The 26,487-nt window shown below is 37.6% G+C and overlaps 1 protein-coding gene and 1 non-coding gene across 30 annotated transcripts in view; both read right to left on the bottom strand.

Annotated features, from left to right (window-relative positions):
* TRIM37 (tripartite motif containing 37) overlaps positions 1 to 25,767 on the bottom strand; it is a 144,135-nt gene extending 118,368 nt beyond the window's left edge. For 23 of the 29 annotated variants that reach the window (XR_011493744.1, XR_011493747.1, XR_011493746.1 and 20 more), the window contains exons 1-8: positions 25,280 to 25,767; positions 23,472 to 23,573; positions 14,321 to 14,361; positions 12,349 to 12,465; positions 9,073 to 9,160; positions 7,150 to 7,272; positions 5,373 to 5,496; positions 4,192 to 4,259 (exon numbers count right to left, since the gene is read on the bottom strand). Coding sequence is in view for 19 of the 29 variants with exons in the window: in XM_044745155.2 (XP_044601090.1) it covers positions 4,192 to 4,259; positions 5,373 to 5,496; positions 7,150 to 7,272; positions 9,073 to 9,160; positions 12,349 to 12,465; positions 14,321 to 14,361; positions 23,472 to 23,573; positions 25,280 to 25,300 (684 nt within the window). In the remaining 10 variants the exon portion in view is untranslated. Of the gene's footprint in view, positions 1 to 4,191; positions 4,260 to 5,372; positions 5,497 to 7,149; positions 7,273 to 9,072; positions 9,161 to 12,348; positions 12,466 to 14,320; positions 14,362 to 17,028; positions 17,165 to 23,471; positions 23,574 to 24,416; positions 24,649 to 25,279 lie in introns of those variants that run through there. The other 6 variants (XM_070482898.1, XM_070482896.1, XM_070482890.1 and 3 more) reach the window with 3 other exon arrangements.
* Positions 9,376 to 9,482, bottom strand: LOC123276543 (U6 spliceosomal RNA). Its single transcript, XR_006513046.1, has one exon. It is a non-coding gene; the product is annotated as a U6 spliceosomal RNA (small nuclear RNA).
* Positions 25,768 to 26,487: the final 720 nt, after the last annotated feature.

Here is a 26,487-nt window from a genome sequence, read left to right as displayed (position 1 = left end):
GTTTATAGAATAAGGAGGTTTCACCATATTGAATACTTGCTCTGGCAAGTAATTTTCCTCCACAGTCAGCTTATCTAGAGTTTCCAAAAATTCTTCAGCTGCCTTCACATCAGCACTCACAGACTAACCTTCACATTATGTAAAGAATAATGATTCTTGAATCGTTTAAACCACCCAGAGCTGGCAGTAATTTCAACATCAAGTTGAGTCTAGTCTTTTCTTTCAATCCTGCAAACTAACTTTTTGCTCTGGCCATGACTGTCATCATGCTGAGAAGGATATACTTCTACATCTGGTCTTCAATCCAGGTCATTAGAAGTTTCTCCATGTCTTGGGGGCTGGTGCTGTGGCCGAGTGGTTAAGTTCGCGCACTCTGCTTTGGCGGCCCAGGGTTTCACTGGTTCAGATCCTGAGTGCGGACATGGCACTGCTCGTCAGGCCACGCTGAGGCGGCATCCCACATACCACAACTATAAGGACCCACAACTAAAAATACACAACTATGTGCTGAGGGGCTTTGGGGAGAAAAAGGAAAAATAAAATCTTTAAAAAAAGAACAAAAAGAAGTTTCTCCATGTCTGATATAGGCCCTTCTCAAGTTTTTCTTAGTCTCATTGCCTTCAATGAAGCAGATCCTTTAACAGCTTCCATCATTTTGTTCTTGTTCTTCAAGATCACAGCTATGGTGGAATGGGACATGCCTGACTGGCAAGCAATAACCATTACTGATTTTTCACCTTCGTAGCCCTTAATCCTTTTTAATTTTGTTTCCAGGTCAATCACTCAACATGCCTTCTTACTAGCAACGCTAAGGGTGTTGTATGCTTAGGGGCCATGATGAAGAAAACAAGAGATTAAATCAAGCACAAGACGGGCTAGCCTGGTGGCATAGTCGTTAAGTTTGCATGCTCCGCTTTGGCGGCCTGGGGTTCACATCCCAGGCACAGACCTACACACTGCTTATCAAGCCACACTATGGTGGCGTCCCACATACAAAATAAAGGAAGACTGGTGCAAATCTGGCAACAGATGCTAGCACAGGGCCAATCTTCCTCAAAAAAAAAAAAAAACCAAAACTCAAATAAATAAAAATCAAGCACAAGAGAAAATGATGCAATCAAGAGATGCGGTAAACACAAGATGTATGAGGTTGCTGCTGGTGGAACACAACATACTGTTTTAGCTTTATTTTTATAAGGAGAAAGAGTACATTCTAAAATAATAAGTACACTATGGTAAATACATAAACCAATAACAGAGTCGTTTATCAAATATTATGTACTGTACATAACTGTATGTGCTATACCTTTATAGGACTAGCAGCACAGTAGGTTTGTTTACACCAGCATCACCACAAACATGTGAGTAATGTGTTGCAATACAACATTATGATGATGGCACTAGGCAATAGGAATTTTTCACCTCCATTATAATCTTAGGGGACCACCATTGTATATGCGGTCTGTCGTTTACCAAAATATCATTATGCAGCATGACAAACTGACAGAAAAATCAATGAATGAGTGGAATAGAATAGATTCCAGCAATAGAGCAATGCATATGTGGACAACAATTCTTTCAAAAGATGCAAAGGCAATTCGGTGAAGAAAGGCTGGTCTTGAACAAATGGTGCTGAAACAACTAGATAACCATATATGAAAACAAACAAAAACAAAAAAACCACGTTGGATCCATACCTCATATACAAAAACAACTCAAAATGGAACACAGACCTAAACGTAAAATCTACAACTACAAAACTTCCGGAAGAAATATAAAAGAAAATCTTTGTGATCTTGGGTTAAAGATTTCTTAGCTATGACACTAAAAGAACAAATTGATAAGTTACACTTCATCAAAATTAAAAACTTCTCCTCTTCAAAAGACACTTTAAAGAGAATGAGAAGACAAGCCACAGACTTAAAATCTTTGAAAAGCATATATCTAATAAAAAACTTATATCCAGTTCTTTATATAAAGAACTCCGAAAATTCAACAAGAAAACAAGTCAATAAAATGATGGGCAAAAGGTTTGAACAGACACTGCAACATAGATATATGGATGACAAATAAGTTCAAGAAAGGATACTTACCATCATTAGTTCTAAGGCAAATGCAAATTAAAAACCCTAATGAAATACTATACACTAAGTGAAAATAGCTAAAATTCAAAAAATTGACTATATCATGTGTGGACAAGAACATGGAGAAAATGGGACTCTCATAGACTACAGCTGGAAATATAAAATGGTACAATCATTTCAGAAAACAGCTGCCAGTGACTAAAAACTTATTCATACATCTACCATTTGACCCAGCCATTCTATCTTAGGTGGACTCAAGAGAAGAAGAAATATATATCCACGTATAGATCTGTCCCTGAATGTTCACTGCAGCTTTATTTGTAAAGGCCAAAAACAAGAAGCAACCCAAATAGCCATAAACAGTTGAATGGAAAAACAAATTCTGGTACATACATACACTGGAATACTACTCAACAATTAAAAAGGAAAGAACTACTGATACTATGAACAAATCACAAAATAATTTTGCTCAGTGAAAGAAGTCAGACATAAAACAAGTACATAACATATATGATTCTAATTATATAAAACTCTAGAAAATACAAACTTATCTATGACAGAAAGCAGACTGGGGTTGTGTGGAGACAGAAGTGTGGGGAGAAGCAGGAAAGTTTACAAAGAGGAACAAAGAAATTTTGGGGGCTAATGCATATGTTCACCATCTTGACCTGTGCTGGTTTCACAGGTGTATATGTTTGTCAAAACTTATTAAATTATACACTTTAAATACATGTAGTTTATTTTTTGTCAATTATTCCTCAATAAAGCCACTAAAAAGAAAAGAACATACATCCTTGGATTCCCACCCTACTCCATCATAGCTACTTAAAATTTGCTCTATAACACCAGCAGAAGGCTGCCAGCTTATTCTCTGGATGGGATAAAATAAAGTCTGGACTAGCGGAACAACATGACCAATTAAGAATGGATGCACTGGGGCTGGCCCGGTGGTGCAGCAGTTAAGTGTGCGTGTTCCACTTCGGCAGCCTGGGTTTCGCCGGTTCAGATCCCAGGTGCGGACATGGCACCGCTTGGCAAGCCATGCTGTGGTAGGCGTCCCACATATAAAGTAGAGGAAGATGGGCACAGATGTTAGCTCAGGGCCAGTCTTTCTCAGCAAAAAGAGGAGGATTGGCAGCAGATGTTAGCTCAGGGCTAATCTTCCCCCCCCCAAAAAAATGGAAGCACTGAAAAGTAAGAGTATTTAAATAAATATATATGTACTGAATCCTACTAGCCAAACCATGAATGAAGTATAAAGATTAAATAAAAATATTTTCAGACATGCAGTCTCGAAAAATTTATTCTGATTATCCTTTCAGGAAAGTTACAGGAGGAAATGTGACACCAAAACAAACACGTAAACAAAAAGAGTGGAAGCCATGGGAATCGGGAGACATGAAATTCAACCCAAGAAAGAAATGAAGAGAATACCCAAGATGATAATTTAAGAGAAAAGTCCCAGAAGACAGCTGTGTATTAGGCATAGAGAGGAATTCAAGAATTCCAAAAACGAAATTTAAAACAGATAAGATTTCAGTGACACTACACATTTTATTTATTCATTCACTATGTGCTTCAACCCCACCTACCCCAATCTAAATTATAAACTCTATGAGAACAGACTGACAAAATGACAGTGCCATTTTGTCCACTGCTGTATTCGAAACATCTAAAAGAATACCTTCTATCTATTTGGTACTTAAAAATTTCCTTAATAAATAAAAGCGTTAATTTTAGCATAAGAATCACTATATAAAAGTAACTGGCACTTAACATTCTATCTCAAAGCCACCACGTAAGTCCCAATGGCAGAAGATCTTAATCTTTTATAGATTTACAGATTCCTATGGATTATTCCCAGTAAAAACAATTCCATTCTTACAAAACAGAGTAAATCTTAATAATTTCAACTAGTTCCCAACAATGATGGAGAAAACTTGAAAGAATCAGCTGATTTCTATTTCATAAAAATCCCTAGTATAGCATATAGATCCCCAGATCTTTCGATCTTATATAGTCTCTGTTAAAAAGAAAAAAAAAAGTTTAAAGCATATGGACAAAAAAAGATAAAGATTTTATTTCACTGCATTTAATATTTCATCACCTGGTGCTCTACCTCCTGAAGTAAGGATTCCAACAGCTCTGTTTCTTGTGTTAGAGATGTCTTCTGACCTATTTAAAAATGACAAACACCAACATTCAGGCTCATTATTGGTTTAAGAATGAAATTAACTCACTGAATATATTCAATGACAAGGAACCAATTTCACGTAAGCAAAACTTCATTATAGATACTCTAAAACATTTTCCCGGAGCTTTAAGGGGTTGAACCTAATGTTGCAGTAACTTTGACAATAGGATTTCAGAACTAACCCTAACTATAGTTTTACATAAAATGCAATTTAGGTTTATTAAATTCACCTAAGACCTATACAATGACAATATACTTTGTAGTGAAATTAATGTTATTGCTTCCTCTAAAAGGAATATAGTAAGATCTAGGAAAGCAAGTTTTTATCAGTCAACTAATCCGAAATACTTCCTCCCCAAAATTTAACTGTGGCTTCAAAAGAGAAATGCACCAGCTGGTCCTGTGGGATAGTGGTCAAGTTTGGCATGTTCCACTTCGGCAGCCCAGGTTTGCGGGTTCAGATCCCAGGCGCAGACCTACACCACTCATCAGCTATGCTGTGGTGACAACCCATACATAAAATAGAGAGAGACTGGCACAGATGTTACCTGAGGGCTAATCTTCCTCAAGCAAAAAAAGAGGATGATATAATTAGCTCAGAGCAAATCTCCTTCAGCAAAAAAAAAAAAGAAGAAGAAGAAAAAGAATGCAGTAAGTAGGCCAGATGTTTACGTTAAATGTCAGCAAAAGGTATGTTCATTGAACATAAGAACCTGTAAAGAAGAATGCTCAGAGAGGAAAACAGTCTCAAGAAGCTGGAAACACATACAGGGATAAATGAATTACTATTATGGAAATTATTCTTCCAGAAAAGGAAGAAAGAACCTCATTTACATGTTTAAAAAAGAAAAGACAATACAGGCAAGCTTGCCAAATCAGATCACTTTCTTTAGAAATCACAGTGTGAAGAGCTGGAAGCATATCTCATGAGGTTAGCAGAAGTTGTATCGATTTGGAATAATGTTATTTGATACAGAGTGACATTTAATAAGTGAAAATTTTTTTTTGAAACCAATCTTTTCCTAGCCTGTAACAACTCACCAACATTGGGGTTCAAAGCACCATGTATCCCGGCAGCACAGAAAAACACTCACCCATTAGTGTTATAAGCTTATTCTTTAGCTGTGTGTCTAACCGTGCAATCATCATCTCCACTGCATTCCTAATTTCCCGAACACGTTCATCTTTTGCATTTCTTACAGCTTCCACATTTCTTTCCTAGAAGATAAACAGGTAAAAAAATTTTAATTGAAGAATTTTTAAAACAGAAGCAAACTGACATTAATGCAACCACTGTAATTATTCTTAAAGTCAGTTGATTTCCACTTTAAAAACTGTAAGCCAATAACACTTTTTCATTGTTTATATATCACAGAAAATTCATGGTTTTAAAAAATTGTTCACTGAACTGAATCAGGAAAAAAAAATTTTTTTTTTAAAGATTTTATTTTCCCTTTTTCTCCCAAAGCCTCCGGTAGATAGTTGTGTATTTTTAGTTGTGGGTCCTTCTAGTTGTGGCATGTGAAATGCCACCTCAGCATGGCTTGATGAGCAGTGCCATGTCTGAGCCCAGAATTCAAACTGGCGAAACCCTGGGCCACCAAAGCGGAGCACGCAAACTTAACCACTCGGCCATGGGGCTGGTCCCAGGAAAAAATTTCTTAAAAATAAACAATTAAGGCATAATAAAGGACACGATATTTTGACAGTTGAACAGAAAGATAGGTAATTAGAAAAAATTGATTTAGGTAACACACAAAACAAATACTCAAAGCCCCAATCATAACTATGATAGGAAACCACTATTCAAAAACAAAAAAATTTACTAAAGCCAATTTGCATCATGCAAAAACCTAAAACAAATGGAAATTCTGAAAAACCAGATGTAATCTAGTTTGTAACAAAGTTTTTAACTGTTTTTAGAACACACAAAAAATTAGGGTTTTCAAAGATCACAAAGTACATATAGATTTCGTAATAGCATACCACCAAAAATAAAAAGTACTCTTTCCTGTACTTACTATTATTATAAATACAAGAAGTAAGAATCTCAACCTAGAACACCCTCCCTAATGACCTAATTATAATATTGCCAAGAGAATAGAAAAAAAAGGCACTTAGATGAAGGCTAAATAGAAGCCAACTGTTTATATTCCAAAATGACATTGTAGGTAGCATACATGCAACTCAAAAAACACTACTTTCTGTATAAAGAATGTAATAAATGATGATTTGAATCCTGATTCCTGAAGGGGTAAAATAAAGAAGACATCTTAAGTTAGGAATGGTCCACAAACTTCAGTAACAGCTATCATTCTGGCATCTTTAAACAAAATATATCGCAAGTATATTTACTACTTAAATGTTTGAAGCTTATCACATTTTCCCATAGAGATCATATTACAAGTTGGTAAATAGCTCATCAAAGGTGTCTAACCCATACAGTATCTAAGAGTAGTGTTAAATATTACTCTTTCAGTTCTAACTGAGGGCATCAGAAATAGATCATTTCTTGGTAGCAGAAACTCTCCCAAAAGCAGGGGTTCCAAAGAATGCACGACTTAATGACTTTGTAAAAGTCAATACTGACTCTATTTAGGAGTCAATTACTGACTCTAACACACAGGCTTATTCAGCTCATTAGCTGACTATTTCTGCGTAAGAGGAGGCAATTCTCCAGCTTCAACTATGGAACAAGCCAAGGGTTTGGACGCAAATTCCTCAGGTAGTTTGAAGTGGATGAGAATGACTATATCTTATCAAATTTTCAAATCTTGATTTCAATATGTGATTTAAATTATAAAAAATATGATTACATATTATATATTAAAGACTATACAAAGGATAACGATCTTTTACTAGTAGTCTTACCACTTCTTGAACTAAGCTGATCAATTCCATGAGACGCCGACGAAGCTTGGCTACCTCTTCGTTCACTTTAGTAACATGCTGCTCATAAATTTCTGCCAAAGGTTTAAAGGTATGTCCACCATGCTATTTAAATTCATAAGAGTAGTTTTAGAACATTTTCATATATCTTATCTATATTTACATTCCTTTATTAATACTCAATGGACTCTAATAAACTAGTAAATGTTTTCAAATGAATTTTATCTTTCCGGCTGCCGTTACTTTGTTAAAACAGGTCAGACCTTGCTTAAAATCACTTGGCCCATATAGGAAATCCTTCAAGATTGTAGATAAAGGATTTTAGCAGAATGTTTACACTTAATCTAGAAATCTTCATTCATTAGAAAGAAACAAAATCCTTAACCTTGGCCCAAACCACCTGACACAACCTTATCTGCCACTTTTCTCTTGGTCAGCACTAGCCTTCTTCCATGTCCTCAAACTTCCCACCAGGCCTTAACAAAAGTAACTCCTTCTTATTCAGAAATTCTCCTTCTTCATCCTCCCTCCCCAAACTCTCCATCTCTTCATTTCTACTCATCCTTTGAATCATCCTAATATCTATCACAACAACAATTAAATACAAAACTAGACGTTTGATATCTGTCCTGTTCATCACTGAACCCCCTATCTCTAGCACAAGTGAATAAATTAGAAAGACCCATGGTACACTATTAGCAAAAGCAATGAACCTATTCTCATGCCATGAACAGTTACTGTGGAGACAGAACACCCGCACAAATCAGCCTCACAAATCCAGTTGTATTCAAAGAACAATTTTTTAGAGCTAACAACCTATAATCAGTTTTCTATCCAATTTTAGTACTGTAATTTATAACTCACTTGATTGGTAAATAGAACTTAAATTTCTATTTTAAGAAACTTCGTGTAACAGAGAAGTTCTTATTAGAACTGTCTTGTTCAACCAAGGCATCCAGTCATGGTCTCTAAGAGAAAAAAGATGTGAACCATGGAAAAGAATGTTTCCATTGCTTCTTACAAAATCCATTTATTTAAGTAAACAAATCGTGGAAACATAATTTTTTCTAGTCAGCACATTAGTATTCAAACTCTAATAGAAAGCTCTCTGAATTGAGCTCTACTCAACCAACTTGCCTGCCATTCTCTCCCTAAAACATGCTGACTGATGCCCAAAGTAGGATCAATTCTCATTGCTAACAGGGACCTCTACATGTCTACCCACTTCTGCTCCCACTATGACTAAACTTTCCCCACCAAGACTCTACTGTGTTTATTCTCAAACCTACTTATGCTAATTCTATTTATTACTGGAAGTATATAATTTAAATAAATATTAATTAAACAATAGAACATGACTTTAAAATGAAAAGCTGTCTCTAGGTAAACTAACTTGCATGTTTTAAACTTGATAAAGGTAGGTTACCTTAAAAAACTACTTTTGAATTAGACTGAAAAAAGAAAATAAAAAGTGAATCATAAAATCTAGACGTTTACATTCATATTGCGAACATTTTTCATTTCACAAATGTCTAAAGTTGTTCCACTCTAAAGAAACCAAAACTGGAAATCTTGGTCAGGACATCAGATCAACTAACACGTATGTAATCAAAGAAAAGACCTTCATCCTACAACAAAAGATTTGCAAATGACTATACATTTTATAGGTTTTCCACTGAAATATAATATTTATGTAAGGGGTACACATCCTACATGAAAATTTCTCATAAAAGAAGTTTTTCTGGAATAAGAACAGGTACAATACTTTCTGCTAAAAAGCAGATGCATTTAATTTTCATTCGATAAAGAGAGTAAAACGACATTATTTTCTACCTAAATCAAACAAGTACTCTAGTGCTTTCTAGTCTCTAACTAAAAATAACATACTAAATTTGTTCTGCTCACCATTCCTCCCCAAAGTGCACACTGATGGCAGATACACTTCTTACAAGTCCAGCAAAATACACTAAGTTTTTCATGGTGATTTTCACATCTATATATCATGAAAAGAAAACACAGTTATAAATTAAATTAAATTTGAACATAATTAGCTCAACAAATTCCTAAGTTTGGGCAAATACATCAGTCAATTTTATGTTTCTCAGAAAAGTATTCCACATCTTCTATGAAATAAGCTAAAAAAATACATGTGACACAATTTTTAAATTTTATTTATTTATTTATTTTATTGAGGTAACATTGCTTTATAAAAACATGGAATGCTTCACAAATTTGCACATCATCCTTGCGCAGGGGTCATGCTAATCTTCTCTGTATTGTTCCAGTTTTAGTATATGTGCTACTGAAGTTAGCACCACAATTTTTTAAGAATATTGTTTTCATTAATCTACAAGGACTTTACAATCACATAAAAAATGGAGACTAGTTTCTAAATAAAGTACAAATATAACATCATTTCCTAGCATCATTATAGATGATAAATTCTATCCTACTGCTACATTTTGAGCAAATCAGATTATGCGGCTATACCTACTTGAGTAATACTTCTACTACATGTGGCCAATGCCAACAATAATCAAGACATGAGATAAACTGCACGATGTTATACTAGATCTTCATAAGCGAACAGAACAACTCAATTTTAAAAATTTTCCCTTAGACTAGATATCCAGATGCAGAAGAATGACATTGGACCTGGTCATGAACTGAATTGTGTCTCCCAACAAACTCCTATGTTGAAGCCCTAATGTAACTGTATTTGGAAATAGGGCCCGTAAAGAGGTAAGGAAGGTTAAATGAAGTCATAAAGGTAGAGCCCTAACTCAACCAGACTGGTGTCCTTACAAGAAGAAAACGTGATGCCAAGAGTGTACACACAAAGAGAAAAACCTAGGTGAAGACACAGGGAGAAGGAACTGTATCCAAGGAGAGAGGCCTCACCAGCCAGCAACCACAGGAGGGCAAAAGGGGTGATTAGGCACAGCGTATGGTGATGGATGGTAATTAGTCTTTGAGTGTGAACATGATGTAATTTACACAGAAACAGAAATAATGATGTACACTTGACATTTACATAATGTAACAAAAGAAGAAAAGAAAAAAGAAAACAACCCTGACAATAGACTTCCAGCCTCCAAAACCATGAAAAAATAAATTTCTGTTGTTTAAGCCACCTAGTCTGTGCTATTGTTACGGCAGCCCCAGCAGATAAATACCTTCAGCTTACATCATACATAAAAATTAACTTAAAATGGATCAAAGACCTAAACAAAAAACCTAAAACTATAAAACTCTCAGAAGAAAACAGAGGGGAAAACCTACATGATACGGATTTGGCAATGATTTTTTTTTTTTAGATTTTATTTTTTTCCTTTCTCTCCCCAAAGTCCCCCAGTACATAGTTGTGTATTTTTAGTTGTGGGTCCTTCTAGTTGTGACATGTGGGGCGCTGCCTCAGCATGGCTTGATGAGTGGTGCCATGTCTGCGCCCAGGATTCGAATCAGCAAAACCCTGGGCTGCTGAAACAGAGTGCACGAACTTAACCACTCAGCCACGGGGCCGGCCCCTAGGAATGATTTCTTGAATATGACATCAAAAGCACACGCAACAAAAGTGGAAATAGACAAGCAAGACATCAAAATTTAAAACTTCTGTACATCAAAAGACACAACAGACAGAGTTGAAAGAGAAATCTATGAAATGGGAGAAAATACTTGCAAATCTTGTATCTGAAAAAGCCTCAATATACAAAATATATAAAGAACTCCTATACCTTAACAACAAAAAAACCACAAAACATAAAAAAATTAAAATATGGGCAAAGGACCTAAACAGACATTTCTCCAAAGGTGTACAAACAGCCAACGAGCATATGAAAAGATGTTCAACATGCTACTCCTCAGGTAAATGCAAATCAAAACCACAATGAGATATTACCCCACACCCATTAGGATGGCTGTCATCAAAAAAACAGAAAACAAGTGTTGGCAAAGAAGTGGAGAAATTGGAACCCTTGTACACTCTCGGCAGGAATGCAAAATGGTGCAGCTGCCATGGAAAACACTATGGAGGATCCTCAAAATATTATAAACAGAATTACCACATAATCTAGTCATACCACTTCTGGGTATATATCCAAAAAAACTGAAAGGTCTACAAGAGATGAACACCCATGTTCACAGCAGCATTATTCACAACAGCCAAAAAATGGAAGCAATCTGAATGTTCATCAATAGAAAAACAGATAAACAAAATGTGATACATACACATCGTGGATGATTTAATCAGTCCTAAAACGGAAGGAAATTCTGACATATGCTACAACATGAATGAACCTTGAGGATGTTATGAGAAGTGAAGAAAGGGAGTCACAAAAAGACAAATACTATATGATTTCACTTAAGAGTATCCAGAGTAGTCAAACTTCCAGCAAAGGAAAATAAAATGGGGTTGCTGGGAGCTGGTGGGAGGGGAAATGGGGAGTTATTGTTTAATGAGTAGAGAGCTTCAAATATGCAAGATGAAAAAGTTCTGGAGACTGATTGTACAACAGTGTGAATATACTTAACACTACTGAACTGTATACTTAAAAATGCTAAAGACAGTAAATTTTGTTACATGTATTTTACCACCATTAATAAATTTTTTAATTTCTCTCTTGCCTATAAAGGAGACAGTGTCGCATTCTTTTAAAAGGCTTTTCACTGATTAAGTACAATGAGTCAGAGAAAATATCTAAAATGGTTTACATTTTATATTTCTCACTTATAAGTAATCTGAATATCAAACAGGAAATTAATAAAAGTATGAAGAAATAGCACATTAGTTTCTGTCTGGAAGCTTGTTTAGCATGAGCTCCAAATTGTCAAATTTAAAATATAGCTTTTACAACATAGGAACTTTACCAGAACAATTCTTAATCAATGGCCTATATACACCTTCAGCAAACCTAAGGCGGGGCCAGTAGGCATCAAAAGGCAAAGAGATACACAAACTGTGTCAGTTCCACTCCTTTTACGAGAGGGTGAAATAAAAGAATCCAATCAAGAGTGAGAAGGGTCTCTCCAAATAGTGATACCCACATCACACCAGAGGAAAAATACTAAATACACTATATTTAGTTTCACCTATGAAACTAAAAGGAAACTTTTAATTGTGTCATTAAAATAACATATGGCAGAAATCTATGAAATACTTGAGTAAAGAAATTGAGGACATACTTGTCCTTTTCATTTTCTTCATGTTTGGTGAGACTGCAGAGTTGAAGAGTATCAAGTTGCTGTGTTACTTCTTCCGCCCAACGACAGTTTACTAGTTCTCGTAGTTGGAGTGGAGCACTGGAGAGAAAATGTATACATATATTCTAATTCAGGAATTCGACATTATATTCTAAGACACATTCCAAAGCTACATGTGAGGTGATGAATGTGTTAATTAGCTCAATGGGGGGAATCCTTTCACAATGCAAACGTACATCAAATTATCACATTGTACACTTTATCTTACAATTTTACTTGTCAATATACCTCAGAAAAGCTGGGGAAAAAAAAAATCAATCAAGAAAAAATACACTCCTCAAAGTAGAGCTCACAATCATATTCACACCATATTACTATTAAAATAATAAAGACACAATGAAAAGTATGCTTAGCAACTTCCTACACTAATGTATCATTTCCAAAAAAAAAAAAGTGAATAAGAAATCTTGGCAATTCAGATTTCAGAGAGAATTCTGAGCTCCTTAGTCTAAAGCTGTACTGTCCAAAATAACAGTCACTAGCCATATGTGACTATTTAAATAAATTCAAATTATTTAAAATTAAATAATGGGGCCTGCCCGGTGGCGCAGCAGTTAAGTTCGCCCGTTCCACTTCAGAGGCCCAGGGTTCGCCGGTTCGGATCTCGGATGCAGACATGGCACAGCTTGGCAAGCCATGCTGTGGTAGGGGTCCCACATATAAAGTAGAGGAAGATGGGCATGGATGTTAGCTCAGGGCTAATCTTCCTCAGCAAAAAGAGGAGGATTGGCAGCAGTTAGCTCAGGTCTAATCTTCCTCAAAAAAATTAAAAAATCAAAAATTAAAAATTAAATTAAATTAAACAAAAACAAAATTTCATTACACAGTAACACTAGACATACTTCAAGTGCTTAATCACCACATGTAGCTAGTGGCTACCGAACTGGACAGCAAAGCTACAGAACATTTCTATCATGACAGAAATTTCTATTCGATAGTGCTGGTCTTCTTAGAAGTTAAGATAAAAAAAGTGAACATGAAGAAAAATGGGCACAAGATACAAAGAGGTAATTTAAGAAAAAAGAAATATAAATAGCTAAAAACGTTTCAAAAGATACTCAGTTTCAAACATTTTTTTAAAAGTATGTTAAAAACAAAACACCATTTTTCATCTAGCAGAATGACAAAAAAATGAAAGTTTGGTAATATCCAGTGTTGGCAAGAATGTGAGGAAAAGGGGTTTTCATATCTATTATTAGGAATGTAAAATGGTAAAAAGTTTTCCTTCAAAGCAATTTGGCATAATTATTTGACATAACCAAAAGTGGAAACAACCTAAATGTCTCTCAATATAAGGATAAATAAATCAACATAGAGTCACATAATGGATTATTATTCAAACTTTTTTTAAATGACATATGTGTACATTCCATCAAGAAAGGTACCACTATATTTTACATGAAAAAAAACAAATAGCAAAATAGTATTATATCATTTCTGTGTTTTAAGAAAAAATTTTTATGTTTACATATCCATATAAACATAGAAAAATGTCCAGAAGAAGACACCAAACCTGACAATCTCTTCTGAAAGTGTTATTTCACAGAAAGATTAGGTGGGGTGTATCAGAATCAGAAGCTTTTTTATTTTATATTTATCAATACTATCTGGATTTTTTTAACCAGAAAACTTAAAAACTTTTAATTATAAAAGTTAAGAAGTTACACAATGATCTTCTATAAGAAGGCAAACTATGTAATGCATTCTACATAATTCAAAGCCAGGTACACTAGTCTGTATTCCTTTATCTAGACAGATTGCTTATTTTCTCTTCAACTGTATTCAAAGAGGAGAAATACGGCAGATCGCAGAAAGAACTTTATGAGTTCTATGACACACTGACCCCATCACCTTACTGTTTTGCAAATTCAAATAATCACAGCAAAACACTTACCGGCAGTGAGGACATTGAGCTCTCTGCTCTGTCAGCCAGCGCTAAGGAGATAAAAGAAATTAAGATTTTGATTGTAGAAACACCATTATTTTAATTTGTACATACTGAAATTTACATACCAAATTTAATGAGTTTAACGCTCTACTGCCTGCATTAATTATAGATACTTACAGCAGGCAATCTACTGTCTCCCTCTCATTATCATCACGACAGGAACAAACTTTCAAAAGGACAGCACTCATCCCAAAATAGTTGTCAAGAAACTATTCTCTCATAGGAAAGAAAGTGATCCTCGGACTCTCTGGATCTCACAGGAAAGATGTGGATCATCTTCACAAAAAAATCATCATACTGTCATCACCACTCCCAAAAATAAACTACAGTGATGATTTACTTCTAACTAACCTACCATAAAATATCCCAGGAAGTTTAAGGTATTACTAAATTCCTTTCTTGAAAAGCAAACTAATCTTGAAGTATATACAATATGGATACACAAATTAGACCTAAATTTGAATAAGAAATACAGCAAAAATTTTTATGTCTTAACGGAGTTCTACAGTTCAGTAATTTAAAAATCTACATAACTTGGCTTCCTCCTAATTATAAAAAGGTTTCACAAGAGAATAGTGTCTACTAAACCTCAAATTCTATTAATTTAATCCTTTTACTTATTACTGGATAGGGAGCAGTTTTATACCATGTATAAAGGAGATGCTAAGATTTTCCAAAAACAATAGCTCTATGGTTAAATATTTTATGTTTTAACTGCCCCGTAAATAGGTTCAGAGATAAATAACTAACTATATAATCCTATACCAAGGTACTCCCATAATCTGTTATTTCTATTTATCCCTTTCTATTTCTTTAGAAGAATATGTGCTTTTACTTAAAGTCAAATAATCAATTCAGAAATAAAATTCCCAAGGAAAGCTTAAAAGGACAATAAAAGATTAAAGGTAATAGGAAAAAAGTACTTCACAGAAAAGAAAATAAAGTCGGAAAAAGAAAATAGATGGAAAAGGATTCCTCCATTCTTAACAACCTTCAACATTATTTCTTTGGTCCCTCGGCAAAAACAAGATTTGAGTCAGGTTTCTTCCCCTGAAACGGTGCTCTGCTAAAGTACAGCACCCCTCCAGGGCTGGACTCGGCCCACTCCTCTCCAGCCTCATCTTCTATCTCACTCTAGCGGACCCAGCAAGGTTAAGTCTTTAACTACCTTTCCTCTCTCTACCCAGAATCTTCTTCAATAGTTCTCTTCAACTGGGTTATTCCTTCTCATCCTTTACATTTCAGTTGATATGCCACTTCCTCCAGAAAGCTTTCCCCGACTCTCTACAGACTATTTCAGATACCACTGCCAGGCTCTACCACAGCAACCTATTACTCTCTTTTCATTATGTTTCTAACACTTTATTACGTTGACTTATTTGTTGGTCTCCCCTGCCCTGCTAGACGATGAGCTCTATAAAGGTTAGAACCATGATAGGGAGTGACCAGTTCATATTTTTAAATATGCCCCTCCCTTTCAGTCAAAACAGGCTTATTGCTGCAGTATATACCACTCTTGGCATCATATTTGTGTATTCACTTTTATATAATCCCTCCTTCCACATCCTGCCCCATGGGAATGTCAATTGATTACGTCCATAAAACTTTCTTGCCTATCCCAGGCTAGTGACCTTACCCTTCCCTGGATATCTGTGGCATTTTTACCTTGTATTCCATAATTTAACTTAATCACAAAATAAATAAAGCAATTTTAATACTCTGGGAAAAAACAATGTTTCTCCTAAACCAACACCAAAGAATCAGTGATACAATAGTAATGCACAAATATTAAAACCTTTATAGTAATTCCCCCACATTCAATTTAAGAATTAATTTCTCTCGTTCATTAAAACAGAAGAGTCACAAGCTTTAGACAGTATTCAGACTCAACTCTGATTCCTAGCTCTGGTACTTACTGACTACATAATACTAGACAAGTGACTGAATTCAAGGTTTCCTCATATGCAACAAGAGAATCAACATACCTACTCTGCAAAACTGTACTAGGGAAATCCTCAGCAAAAACCTAGCAAACCGAATTCAACAGTACATTTAAAAGATGATACATCATGACCAAATGGGATTTATTCCTGCAATGCAAGAATAGTTCAACACAAAAATCATTTGTAGTAATACGTCATATTAATAAAATGAAGGGGAAAAAACACATGATCATCTCAACTGATACAGAAAAAGCATGACAAAATCCAATATCTCTTCATGACAAAAACACTACAGAAATAGCAATAGAAGGGAACTCCTCAACATGATAAATGTCCATATATAAAAAACACACAGTGAACATCTTATTCAACGCTTAAAGACTGAAAACTTTTCCCTTACGCTCAGGAAAAAGACAGGGATGCCCGATTTCCCCACTTCTATTCAACATACTACTGAAAATTCTCCAGCCAGAGCAATTAGGCAAGAAAAAGAAATAAAAAGCACCCAAATTGGAAAAGAAGTAAAATTATTAGTTTGCAATGACATGATCTTACATGTAGAAAACTCAAGATTTCACAAAAAACAGTTAAAGCTAATAAACAAATTCACCATAGTTGCAGGATACAAAACCAACTACACAAAAAACATTTGGATTTCTATCAAGTAGTAATGAAGAACCCAAGAAAAAATTAGAAAAACAATACATTTACCATAGCATCAAAAGAGAGTATAATACCAGGGCTGGCCTGGGCACATAGCAGTTAAGTTTGTGCACTCCACTTCAGTGGCCTGGGGTTCGTGGGTTCCCATCTCAGATGCAGACCCAGCACCACTTAGCAAGCCATGCTGTGGCAGTCGTCCCACATATAAAATAGAGGAAGACAGGCACAGATGTTAGTTCAGGGCCAATCTTTCTCAGCAAAAAGAGGAGGATTGGTGGCAGATGTTGGCTCAGGGCTAATCTTCCTCAAAAAAAAAAAAAATAAGAGTAAAATACCTAGAAATAAATTTAACCAAGGAGCTAAAAGATTTGTACGTGGAAAACTACAACACTGCTGAAAGAAATATAAATAAGTCCTAAATAAGTGGTGAGACATCCTGTATTCATGGATTGGAAGATTTACTATTTTTAACATGATAATACTACCCAAAGCAATCTACAGAATCAATGCAATTCCTACCAAAATCCCAATGGTACTTTTTACAGAAGTAGAAAAACCCAATCTAAAATTCAAATGGAATCTTAAGGGACCAAAAATAGGCAAACTATTTGAAAGAGAACATGTACACCAACAACTAATAGAATGTTATATGTCAATTATATCTCAATCAAAACAAACAAAAAAGAACAAAGCTGGAGGACTCACACTTCCTGATTTAAAAATTTACCTCAAAGCTATAGTAATCAAAACAGTTTGACACCAGCATAAGCACAGAAATAGAGATCAATAAAATAGAATAGCCTAGAAATAAACACAAAAGGACAAAGACAATATGTGGGAACAACTTTTGGGGATTCCATTTATATGAGGTACTTAGACTATATGAGGTACTTAGACAAGTCAAACTCATAGAGACAGAAAGCATAGTGGCTACCACGGGTTGGGAGAGAAGGTAATGGACAGAAGTAATTAAAGCAGGCATCCTTGTCTTTTTCCTGATCTTAAGGGAAAAGTTGAGGTACCACTACATACCTGTGAGAGTGGCTAAAATTCAAGACTGAACATACCAAGTGTTGGCATTAATGCAGAAGAAATGTAATTTTCATACACTGCTGGTGAGAATGTAATATGATACAATCATTTTAGAAAACAATTTGATAATTGGTTAAAAAGTTAAACATGCACCTACCACATGATCTATCCATTCCACTCCCAATTACTTATCCAAGAAAAGAAAAAGCTTAAGTCCATTCAAAGACTTGTACACAAATGTTCATAGCAGTTTTCTATTAACTGGCAAAAATTGGAAGCAACCCATATGTCCATCAACAGGTGAATGGATAGACCAACTATGGCATATGCATACAATGGAACACTACTCAGCAACAAAAAGGAATACTATTGATACAACATAGATAAATCTCAAGTTTTTTTGAGGAAGATTAAGCCTGAGCTAACATCTGCTGCCAATCCTCCCGTTTTTGCTGAGAACGATTGGCCCTGAGCTAACATCTGTGCCCATCTTCCTCTACTTTATATGTGGGATTCCTGCCAGAGCTTGGCTTGATGACAGGTGTGTAGGTCCACGCCTGGGATCCAAACCGGCAAACCTGGGGCTGGCAAAGCAGAACATGCGAACTTAATGGCTGTGCCACTGGGCCAGCCCCCTCAACATAATTTTGCCGAATAAAAAAAGCCAGACACATAAGAGTACATATTGTAAGAATCCATTTGTATAAAATTGCAGAAAATGCAAACTTATCTACAGTGAGAGAAAGCAGATCAGTGATTGCCTCAGAACAAAGACAAGAGGAGGGAGGGACTGACAAGAGGAGGAAGGGATTACGAAGAGGCACAAAGAAACTTTTGGGGATTACAGATATATTTATTATCTTGACTGTGGTAATGGTTTCTAAAGTGTATACATTTGTCAAAACTTAGTAAACTGTATACTTTAAATATGTGCAGTTTACAGTATATCAGTTATACCTAATTCTTAGGCCGCAAAATTAAAAATAAAACAATAATTATAGGTAAACAAAGTGCTAACAATGCTGAAAATCAAAAAAGTATTAAAAAAAAACTGGATGAGAAAGATGAAGCAAAAAATGGGAGAATACAAAAACAGAAACAGGTAATGAGAGAACCAACTGAGTGTAGTTGGATGAATGAAGGAGACCTAGCCTGACAAAGGTTCCCACCTTTTGGTGAGGGTGCAGGCTCCAGGGAGTTGTGGGGAGAGTGCTGGCCTGGGAGTCAGTCTAGCTTTGGTCTGTCACTAACTACTAGGTAACTTTGAAGAACTCTATTCACAGGTCTGGAAGTTAGTTTGTTTTATTCAATCTGGACTGTCACAAATAATTAAATTTCTTGGTTGAATGAACAGAGATGAGATGGAGGAGAAAGGAAGGCATTCAAATAAACAATATTACAATTTGGTTAGGTAGAGTACTCAGCTCTCAAGGACTTTGCTGCTATAATTATCCCCTCTCTCCAGCATCATTATTTTCTCTCTACTGGCTCAGTCTCAACAAGATACAAAAATTCCTCCAAAAAAGAAAAAAAGTTGACTCTCAACACCCACCTTCAACCCACTGCTTTATTTCTTCCCTTTACAACAAAATTCTGCCAGAGTTTTTTCACACTTGTTGTCTCATTCTCCTCCCACTCTCTGCCATCAGGTTTTTGTCCCCACTCTTCCACTGAAACTACTCATCAAGGTCACCAATGACCTACACACATTCCCAAATCCAACGGTCAACTCCCAGGCCAGAACCATGTGACACAGCTAAACTACTCCTCTTTGAAACATGTTTTTCACTTGAATTCTCTGACACCACACTCACAGCTCCTTCTTGTTCCCCTTTGCTTAATCCTCCTCCCCCGACCTCTAAACGTTGAGTGCCCCAGAGTTCAGAACTAAAAATATCCTCCTAAGGAGGTAATCTAGTGATCTCACCTAGTCCCCTGGGTTTAAATACTATCTATAAACTAAAAATTTAATCTCTCTAATGTCCCCTTCCCCAACTCCAGATTCCTATTTCCAACTACTGTCTCCAATTAGATGTATAATAAACATCTCAAACTTGATATATTTAAAAACAAAACTTTTACATCTCTAGCTTACCAAAATCTGCTCCTCCCCAAGTTTCTTCTACTTCAGAATAATGGAAAATCATTCCTTCATCCAGACGCCATAAAAAACTTTTCTCACATCCCATCTCAATCCCATCATTGGCTCTACCTTCAAAACATGTCCAGAACTGCCCTATTTCTCACTACCTCCACTGTTACCATTCTAGTCTAAAGCACCAGTCACTTTTCACTAATAAACACATCCTAACTGGTCTTCTCACTTCCTCTCCCACCTGCCTACAGTCTACTTTCCACATAGTAGCCAGAGTAATAGCTTTTAAAACGTTAATTACTTGATATCACTCAAAAGCTTTCAATGGCTACCATCACACTTAAAATAAAATCCAAAGTCTTTACCAAGGCCCCTAGCTACAATTCCAAACTCATCTCCTTTCCCTCTCTCCCTCTGTCCACTCTGCTCCAGCCACACTGGCTTCTTTGCTATTTCTCAACACACTAAGCATACTCCCTTCTCAGGGCCTTGGCCTCTTCTGACTTCTCTGCCTGGGATTTCCTTCCCCTGGATATTCCCATCACTCCCACATTTCAGTCTGGTCTCTGCTCAAATATCATCTCCTCAGAGAGATCTTCCCAGACTACCCTATCTAAAATAGCTACCAACCTGCTCGTGCCCTCCTCAAAGTCCCCACCATTATTCAGTTTGGTCTTTCTTCATAGCACTTATTGGTAACTAACATCTATCTATTTACTTCTTTGTCTATATCCCAACTACTAAGTCAAATCCTTGGGAAGTCAATGCCTATCTCCAAGTAGGCATGAAATTAATATTTGTTGAATGAACAAAAGACTGAATGGTTATAGCCAGCCTGGTGGCGCGGCGGTTAAGTGCGCACATTCCACTTGGTGGCCCAGGGTTTGCCGGTTCGGATCCTACACACCACTTGTGAAGCCATGCTGTGGTAGGCATCCCACATATAAAGCAGAGGAAAACGGGCATGGATGTTAGCTCAGGGCCAATCTTCCTCAGTAAAAAGAGGAGGATTGGTGGCAGATGTTAACTCAGGGCTAATCTTCTTCAAAAAAGACTGAATGGTGCATTCAGGAACCAAGACAGCTCTAGGAAAAAAGGTTAGAACTAGATTATCTGATGGTCTGAATATAAGACTAATGTTCTTGGACTTTATCCTTCAGGGAATAAATCTCTGAGGCTTCTGGGAGGAAACAAAATGACATTACTAGAAAACATCAATATGGCAGCAAAATACAAAATGGACTAGAGATAAGAAAAGACTCAAGACAGAGAGATCAGTTAGAAGGTAACTATAATAATCTAAGCATGAGGTGATAAGTATCTATATTTCTCTATTAGGATGGTAACAATAGGAATGGAAACGTAGGACAGATATAAGTGACACTAGAAGATAATAATTGACAGTACTTAAAAATCACTGGCGTAAGAGGTTTCAAGTTTGAGTGGACTGGCAGAACAGAATAAAAAGAAAAAAGTCAAGAAGTCAATTTGAGAAAATAATAGGAAGAATCTGATCTGGAACAAAGTTCAAGATGATGGAAAGATAACCAGATAAGACATTTATAGGTCAAGGCTGAAGGCATAGATTTAGGAGCCATACACACAGAGATAATAGTTAAACCTGCAAGAATAAATCAAACTTCCCAAAGTCTATGAAATTTTCCCAGAAACCTCAAAGTAGAGAATGCCAGCAGCAATATTTAATACATACCTTTAAGGAGCAGGAAGAGGAACAGGTAACAGTGAAGAAACGAAGAATCAATGAGGTAGAAGGTAATCACCAGGGGTCATATGTATACGAGACCTTCATCAAAAGAACTAAGTCCAGATCCAGCCTCTACCATTTAATTAACTACAGTGATAGAAGCCAATTACTTAACTTCTCTAGCTTCAGTTTTATCATTTATAAAACATAAATAATGATACATGTATTAGTTGCTATTTTAACAATAGAATAATATAACACCTTACAAGCAGATAGTACTTTATAGTTTCTAAATTACTTTTTAGCTTATCTCATTTAATGCCACAACCATCCTCTGAGGCAGGTCTTGTTATCCACATTCTATAGCTGAGGAAACAGGCTGAAAGATTGAGTCTCGCAGTTTATGAGTGAGAGAACTAGCATGGTACGTAAGCTAGGTCTTCTGCACATGGTGTAGAGGCAAAGAACACAGGCTCTAAAGCAAGGCTTCCTGGATTCAAATCCAGCTCCATCATTTGCTAGCTGTGTGACTAGAGGCAAGTGATTTAAGTGTTACATATACTACTCTTGATAAAGGGATATTTCTCTTCCGTAGGCAGGAATAAGGAACCACAGAGAAATTTTATTTTTCTCTCTTTTTTGAGGAACATTAGCCCTGAGCTAACTACTGCCAGTCCTCCTCTTTTTGCTGAGGAAGACTGGCCCTGAGCTAACATCCGTGCCATCTTCCTCTGCTTTATACGTGCGACGCCTACGACAGCACAGCGTGCCAAGAGGGGCCATGTCCACACCCGGGATCCAAACAGGCGAACCCTGGGCCACTGAAAAGCCGAACGTGCGAATTTAACCGCTGCGCCACCGGGGCCGGCCCCGCACAGAAAAATTTTGAGGTAAAGAGACATTAGGATGGCTTTGATTTTCTCAGTGAAGGAAATAATCTACTGAGTAATGCAGGAGGGCAGTTTTCAACTCTGATCTGCAGATGTGCCATTGAATTTCCACACACAACCAAAATAAGTCCTTCTGTCCTACATCTTAGGCTTCCTCATAATTTTGTTTGAGGGGTTCACTTACATTCAAGTTTTAAAGCCACTGAATTATATTCATCTCTAAAGTCTCTTGTAACTACTATAAGATATGATTTTATTCTTTGCCTTTGAATCTATTACTAGCTTTTTCTCCATCTCACCCGTCAAAGAAGTCTCAACTCTCCCTCCTCTGAGCCTCACAGCAGTTTGTTGGTGCCTCTTTACAACACTACACATTCTTCAATATAAACACAAAGTTCATTCTCTCATTTAGATTTAAGCTCCTTCAGGGCAAACACTTTGTCACTTACCTTAGTATCCCTCAACCCCAAACAAAATGCAGGCAAGCACTTCCTAAGTACTTGTTAAATGTGCAGTGATTTAAGAATGTAAATATACTAAAATTACAGTGGGCTTTGATTTCCAGACATTTCGTGGCAGCTATCACTTCATTATTCATCTCCCTGCTACTAAACAATATACGTTGCTGGTCTCCCTATTAAGGAACGTTCCTTTAAGATATTTTTTAAAAAGGCAACAAAATGTAAAATAAGAAAAAGATAAAGGAAATGGTTACTTTTTACAATATGTCCTATATACACTAAATGCACATAAAAAGAAATACACTTACCCTGATACAGCTGAAACAACAAAGCTTGGAGCAATGAGGACACAGGCGTGCATCCCGCAATTTCTCCATGCAAATGAAACATCGGAAAACCTCAGCAATGCTCTGCAAATAATAAAAGATGTAAGGTCCTCCAGATTAGGCTACTGAATCAAGAGTAAAAGGTATACTTAAAATAATTCACTCAACATTTACATTTATTTTGGGCTGATAATATCACGGTTTTAACTTTATTCCATAACAGAACTTGGTTAGTCAAGGTCCAGGGTACCTCGAACATCTCCTGGAAAAGGTGCTTCCTTTTTTCTAAGCTTTCAATGGTTCTATTCTAAGGAAAAGACATGAAATGCAAACATAGACTTATGCACAAATATTTTCACTGAAGCATTAATTACAATGGCAAGAATCTGGCTATAGCCCAAATATCCAAATACTAATTAAATTATGGCAGTTAGCATAGATTACGACAGTCACTAGAAACATGCCATGAATTATTTAATGATACAGAAAAAATGTTTATGATATAAAACGGTAAGGGGAAAAAAAGCAAACTATATAACTGAATGAACAATATGAATTTTTTACTTTTTTCTGCCTTTCCCCAAAGGGGATGGATTATTTTTATAATTTAAAAAGAAAAAGTTTTAAAAAGATACATATTCTAATGGCAGTGTACTCTGATCAAGAGGGAAACTAATTCAGAATTGGGAAATCCGAATTTCTGCCCTGATGCTGCAACCAACCAGCTATTTATTTGAGCCTGAGATTCTGCCCCTATTGAAAGTTTTGCTGGTAGGTCTATGAAGGCTCTGGGAAGAAAAAAACAACTACGTAACTAGAAGAAATAGTATTATCTTTGCAAGCCTCAGATGAATCAATTTAGGAAGCAACTGACAAGAAAACAAATATAGGTTACTAAACATTTTAAGTTTATTTTTCAGTACTTACATTCATTTTCACTCCATTCCAGGAGCATTAAACTCTCCCAAAACCAAGGCCAGGTTACAAAACCTTTACAATACTTTCACATGAGGAATTAAGGAGAAAATTACTCATGAGTCTAATCATGACTCTGCAGGACCCGAAAGAACCCGCGAGATGCAGACGTTGGGGGATGGCCGGTACAAGCACTGGGTGAACTAGTTCCAACCGGAGTGCCCAGTAACATAGTTGCCCCCTACTGAGAAGCAAAAATTTAGTATTTTAGTATTTGAAAGGATCCAAATTTGACTATTAATATAATTAAGTCTAATAAGCAATCTTTCTTATGGCCCTAGCCTTAACGTAAATATCCCAATCATCTGAAATCACAGCTCACAAGAACCAGATACAAAAACAATAGGTTTTTCTGGAAAACTACAGTCACACAGCATAGTAAGAGTATATCCTCATTCACTTTAGGAAGGGCAGAAGTCTGCAAAATATATCGATAGGCGGGAATGACTATCCATTCGGAAGATTTGAATCCGCGCATGAACTCGCAAAAACTGGTGGCGAGTCGCAGGGCACGTCCATCTGATGAATTTGCAGTTTTGCTCTGCACAGGCTGTAGTTGGCAAAAACCCTGTGGGGATGATGACCGGCGCCAAGACATCCAGAAAACGGCAGGATACGCACCACCTGATTGCGGGAACCGCCAGAGGACAAGGCACCTGGAGGGCTGCAAACGAGCACTGCGTCCCTCGCACGGGGGCAGCCCTCTCCACAGCGGGTGCCCTACCGGAGGAGGACTAGGGCAAGGTGCCCCGAATAAACAACGCTTAGCGGGGTGGCGGGGGAGACTAACCACCACCCTCCTCAAGCCCCCTCACCTCCACGCTCTGTTCATCCATTGCCTCCGGCTCTCGGCGGGGCCCTCGGCGACCCGCGGAGTCCGTAGACTGACCTAGTAGGCGCCGGCCCGAGGTCGCCAGGTCAAATCGCCGCGGAGAACAGCCCGGCGCCCAGGTCAGGGGGCTCCGACGACCGCACCACCTGCGCGCCCCATCGCTTCGGGTTCGGCGCCAGCTACCCCCCCTTCGCCATTTTTATCCGCGCGCCCGCCCTAGGGCGCTGTGGGAGGGCGAGCTGTGGCCGCAGCTCCTTCCTCCCGGCTCAGCCACCCGCCAGCGACCGCGAGGGAGTCTCAGGCCACGTGACGCGGGCGCGCGCGTATCCAACCGCGGCTAGAGCCCGGCAGTGTTGGTCTCCAGCGAAGAAGGCGCTGCAGGGAATTCGCAAACACCAACGGTAACCACGGCAGCCGGAGGCGCGGCGGCGGGGGAAGGCGCGGCGCGCATGCGTGCCGGACGCTGCGTTCGGGGCGCGCCGCGGAGAGAGGCGGGTCCCTAGTTCCCGCGTTGCGGGGGCGCACACGAGATTTGGCGGCTCGCTGTCGCAGGGTTGCATGCCTTCGGCCTCGGGCTAGCGCAGGCGACGGGGAGCGTGGCTCTTCGCTGCGTCCCCCACGCTTCAGGGGATGGGCGGTGCTTCAGCTCTCTCAAACTTTCGCGCGCCGAAGACTGGAGCCACCTGGAGTGCTTATGGAAAACGCTGACTCCGGAGCCACACCCCTAGGTATTCGGACTCTGTGGTTCTAGGGTGGGGCCCCATGAAATCCACATTTTCAACAAGCACTGTGCTGTGGCCCGCACTTTGAGAAACCGTGGTGCAAAGGATTCTTGGCTCGTGGTTCTTTCTCTGGGAGGAAGCCCAGATTCTCCGGTTTTTAAGACTTCCGCCCCACCAACCCAAGCAAAGTTCCAGACTGAAGCCTAGACCGGTGCAGTTTCTTATTTTGGGGGTGGGAGGAAGAGACCACAGACTGTGTAGACGTCAGACCGATACCCCACACTGCATTTCTTGCCGCTGGAAGTGAGCTGTTGCCGTGGAACTACGGAAAGTGCAAAAGGGTATCGGCTGTATTCAGCTTTCCTATATTGGCGTCTGCTTTCTACAATTTTATGGCATAAGAGATGTTTAAAGATTGCAGGAATTGAAGCTGTGAGACAAAGAACTTACATCAAATTCTTAATTTGAA

The sequence above is a fragment of the Equus asinus genome, chromosome 13 (assembly GCF_041296235.1).
Source record: "Equus asinus isolate D_3611 breed Donkey chromosome 13, EquAss-T2T_v2, whole genome shotgun sequence".
Lineage (NCBI taxonomy): Eukaryota > Metazoa > Chordata > Mammalia > Perissodactyla > Equidae > Equus > Equus asinus.
The sequence above is the reverse complement of the archived record's forward strand: the minus strand, read 5'-3'. Positions and strand labels throughout refer to the sequence as shown.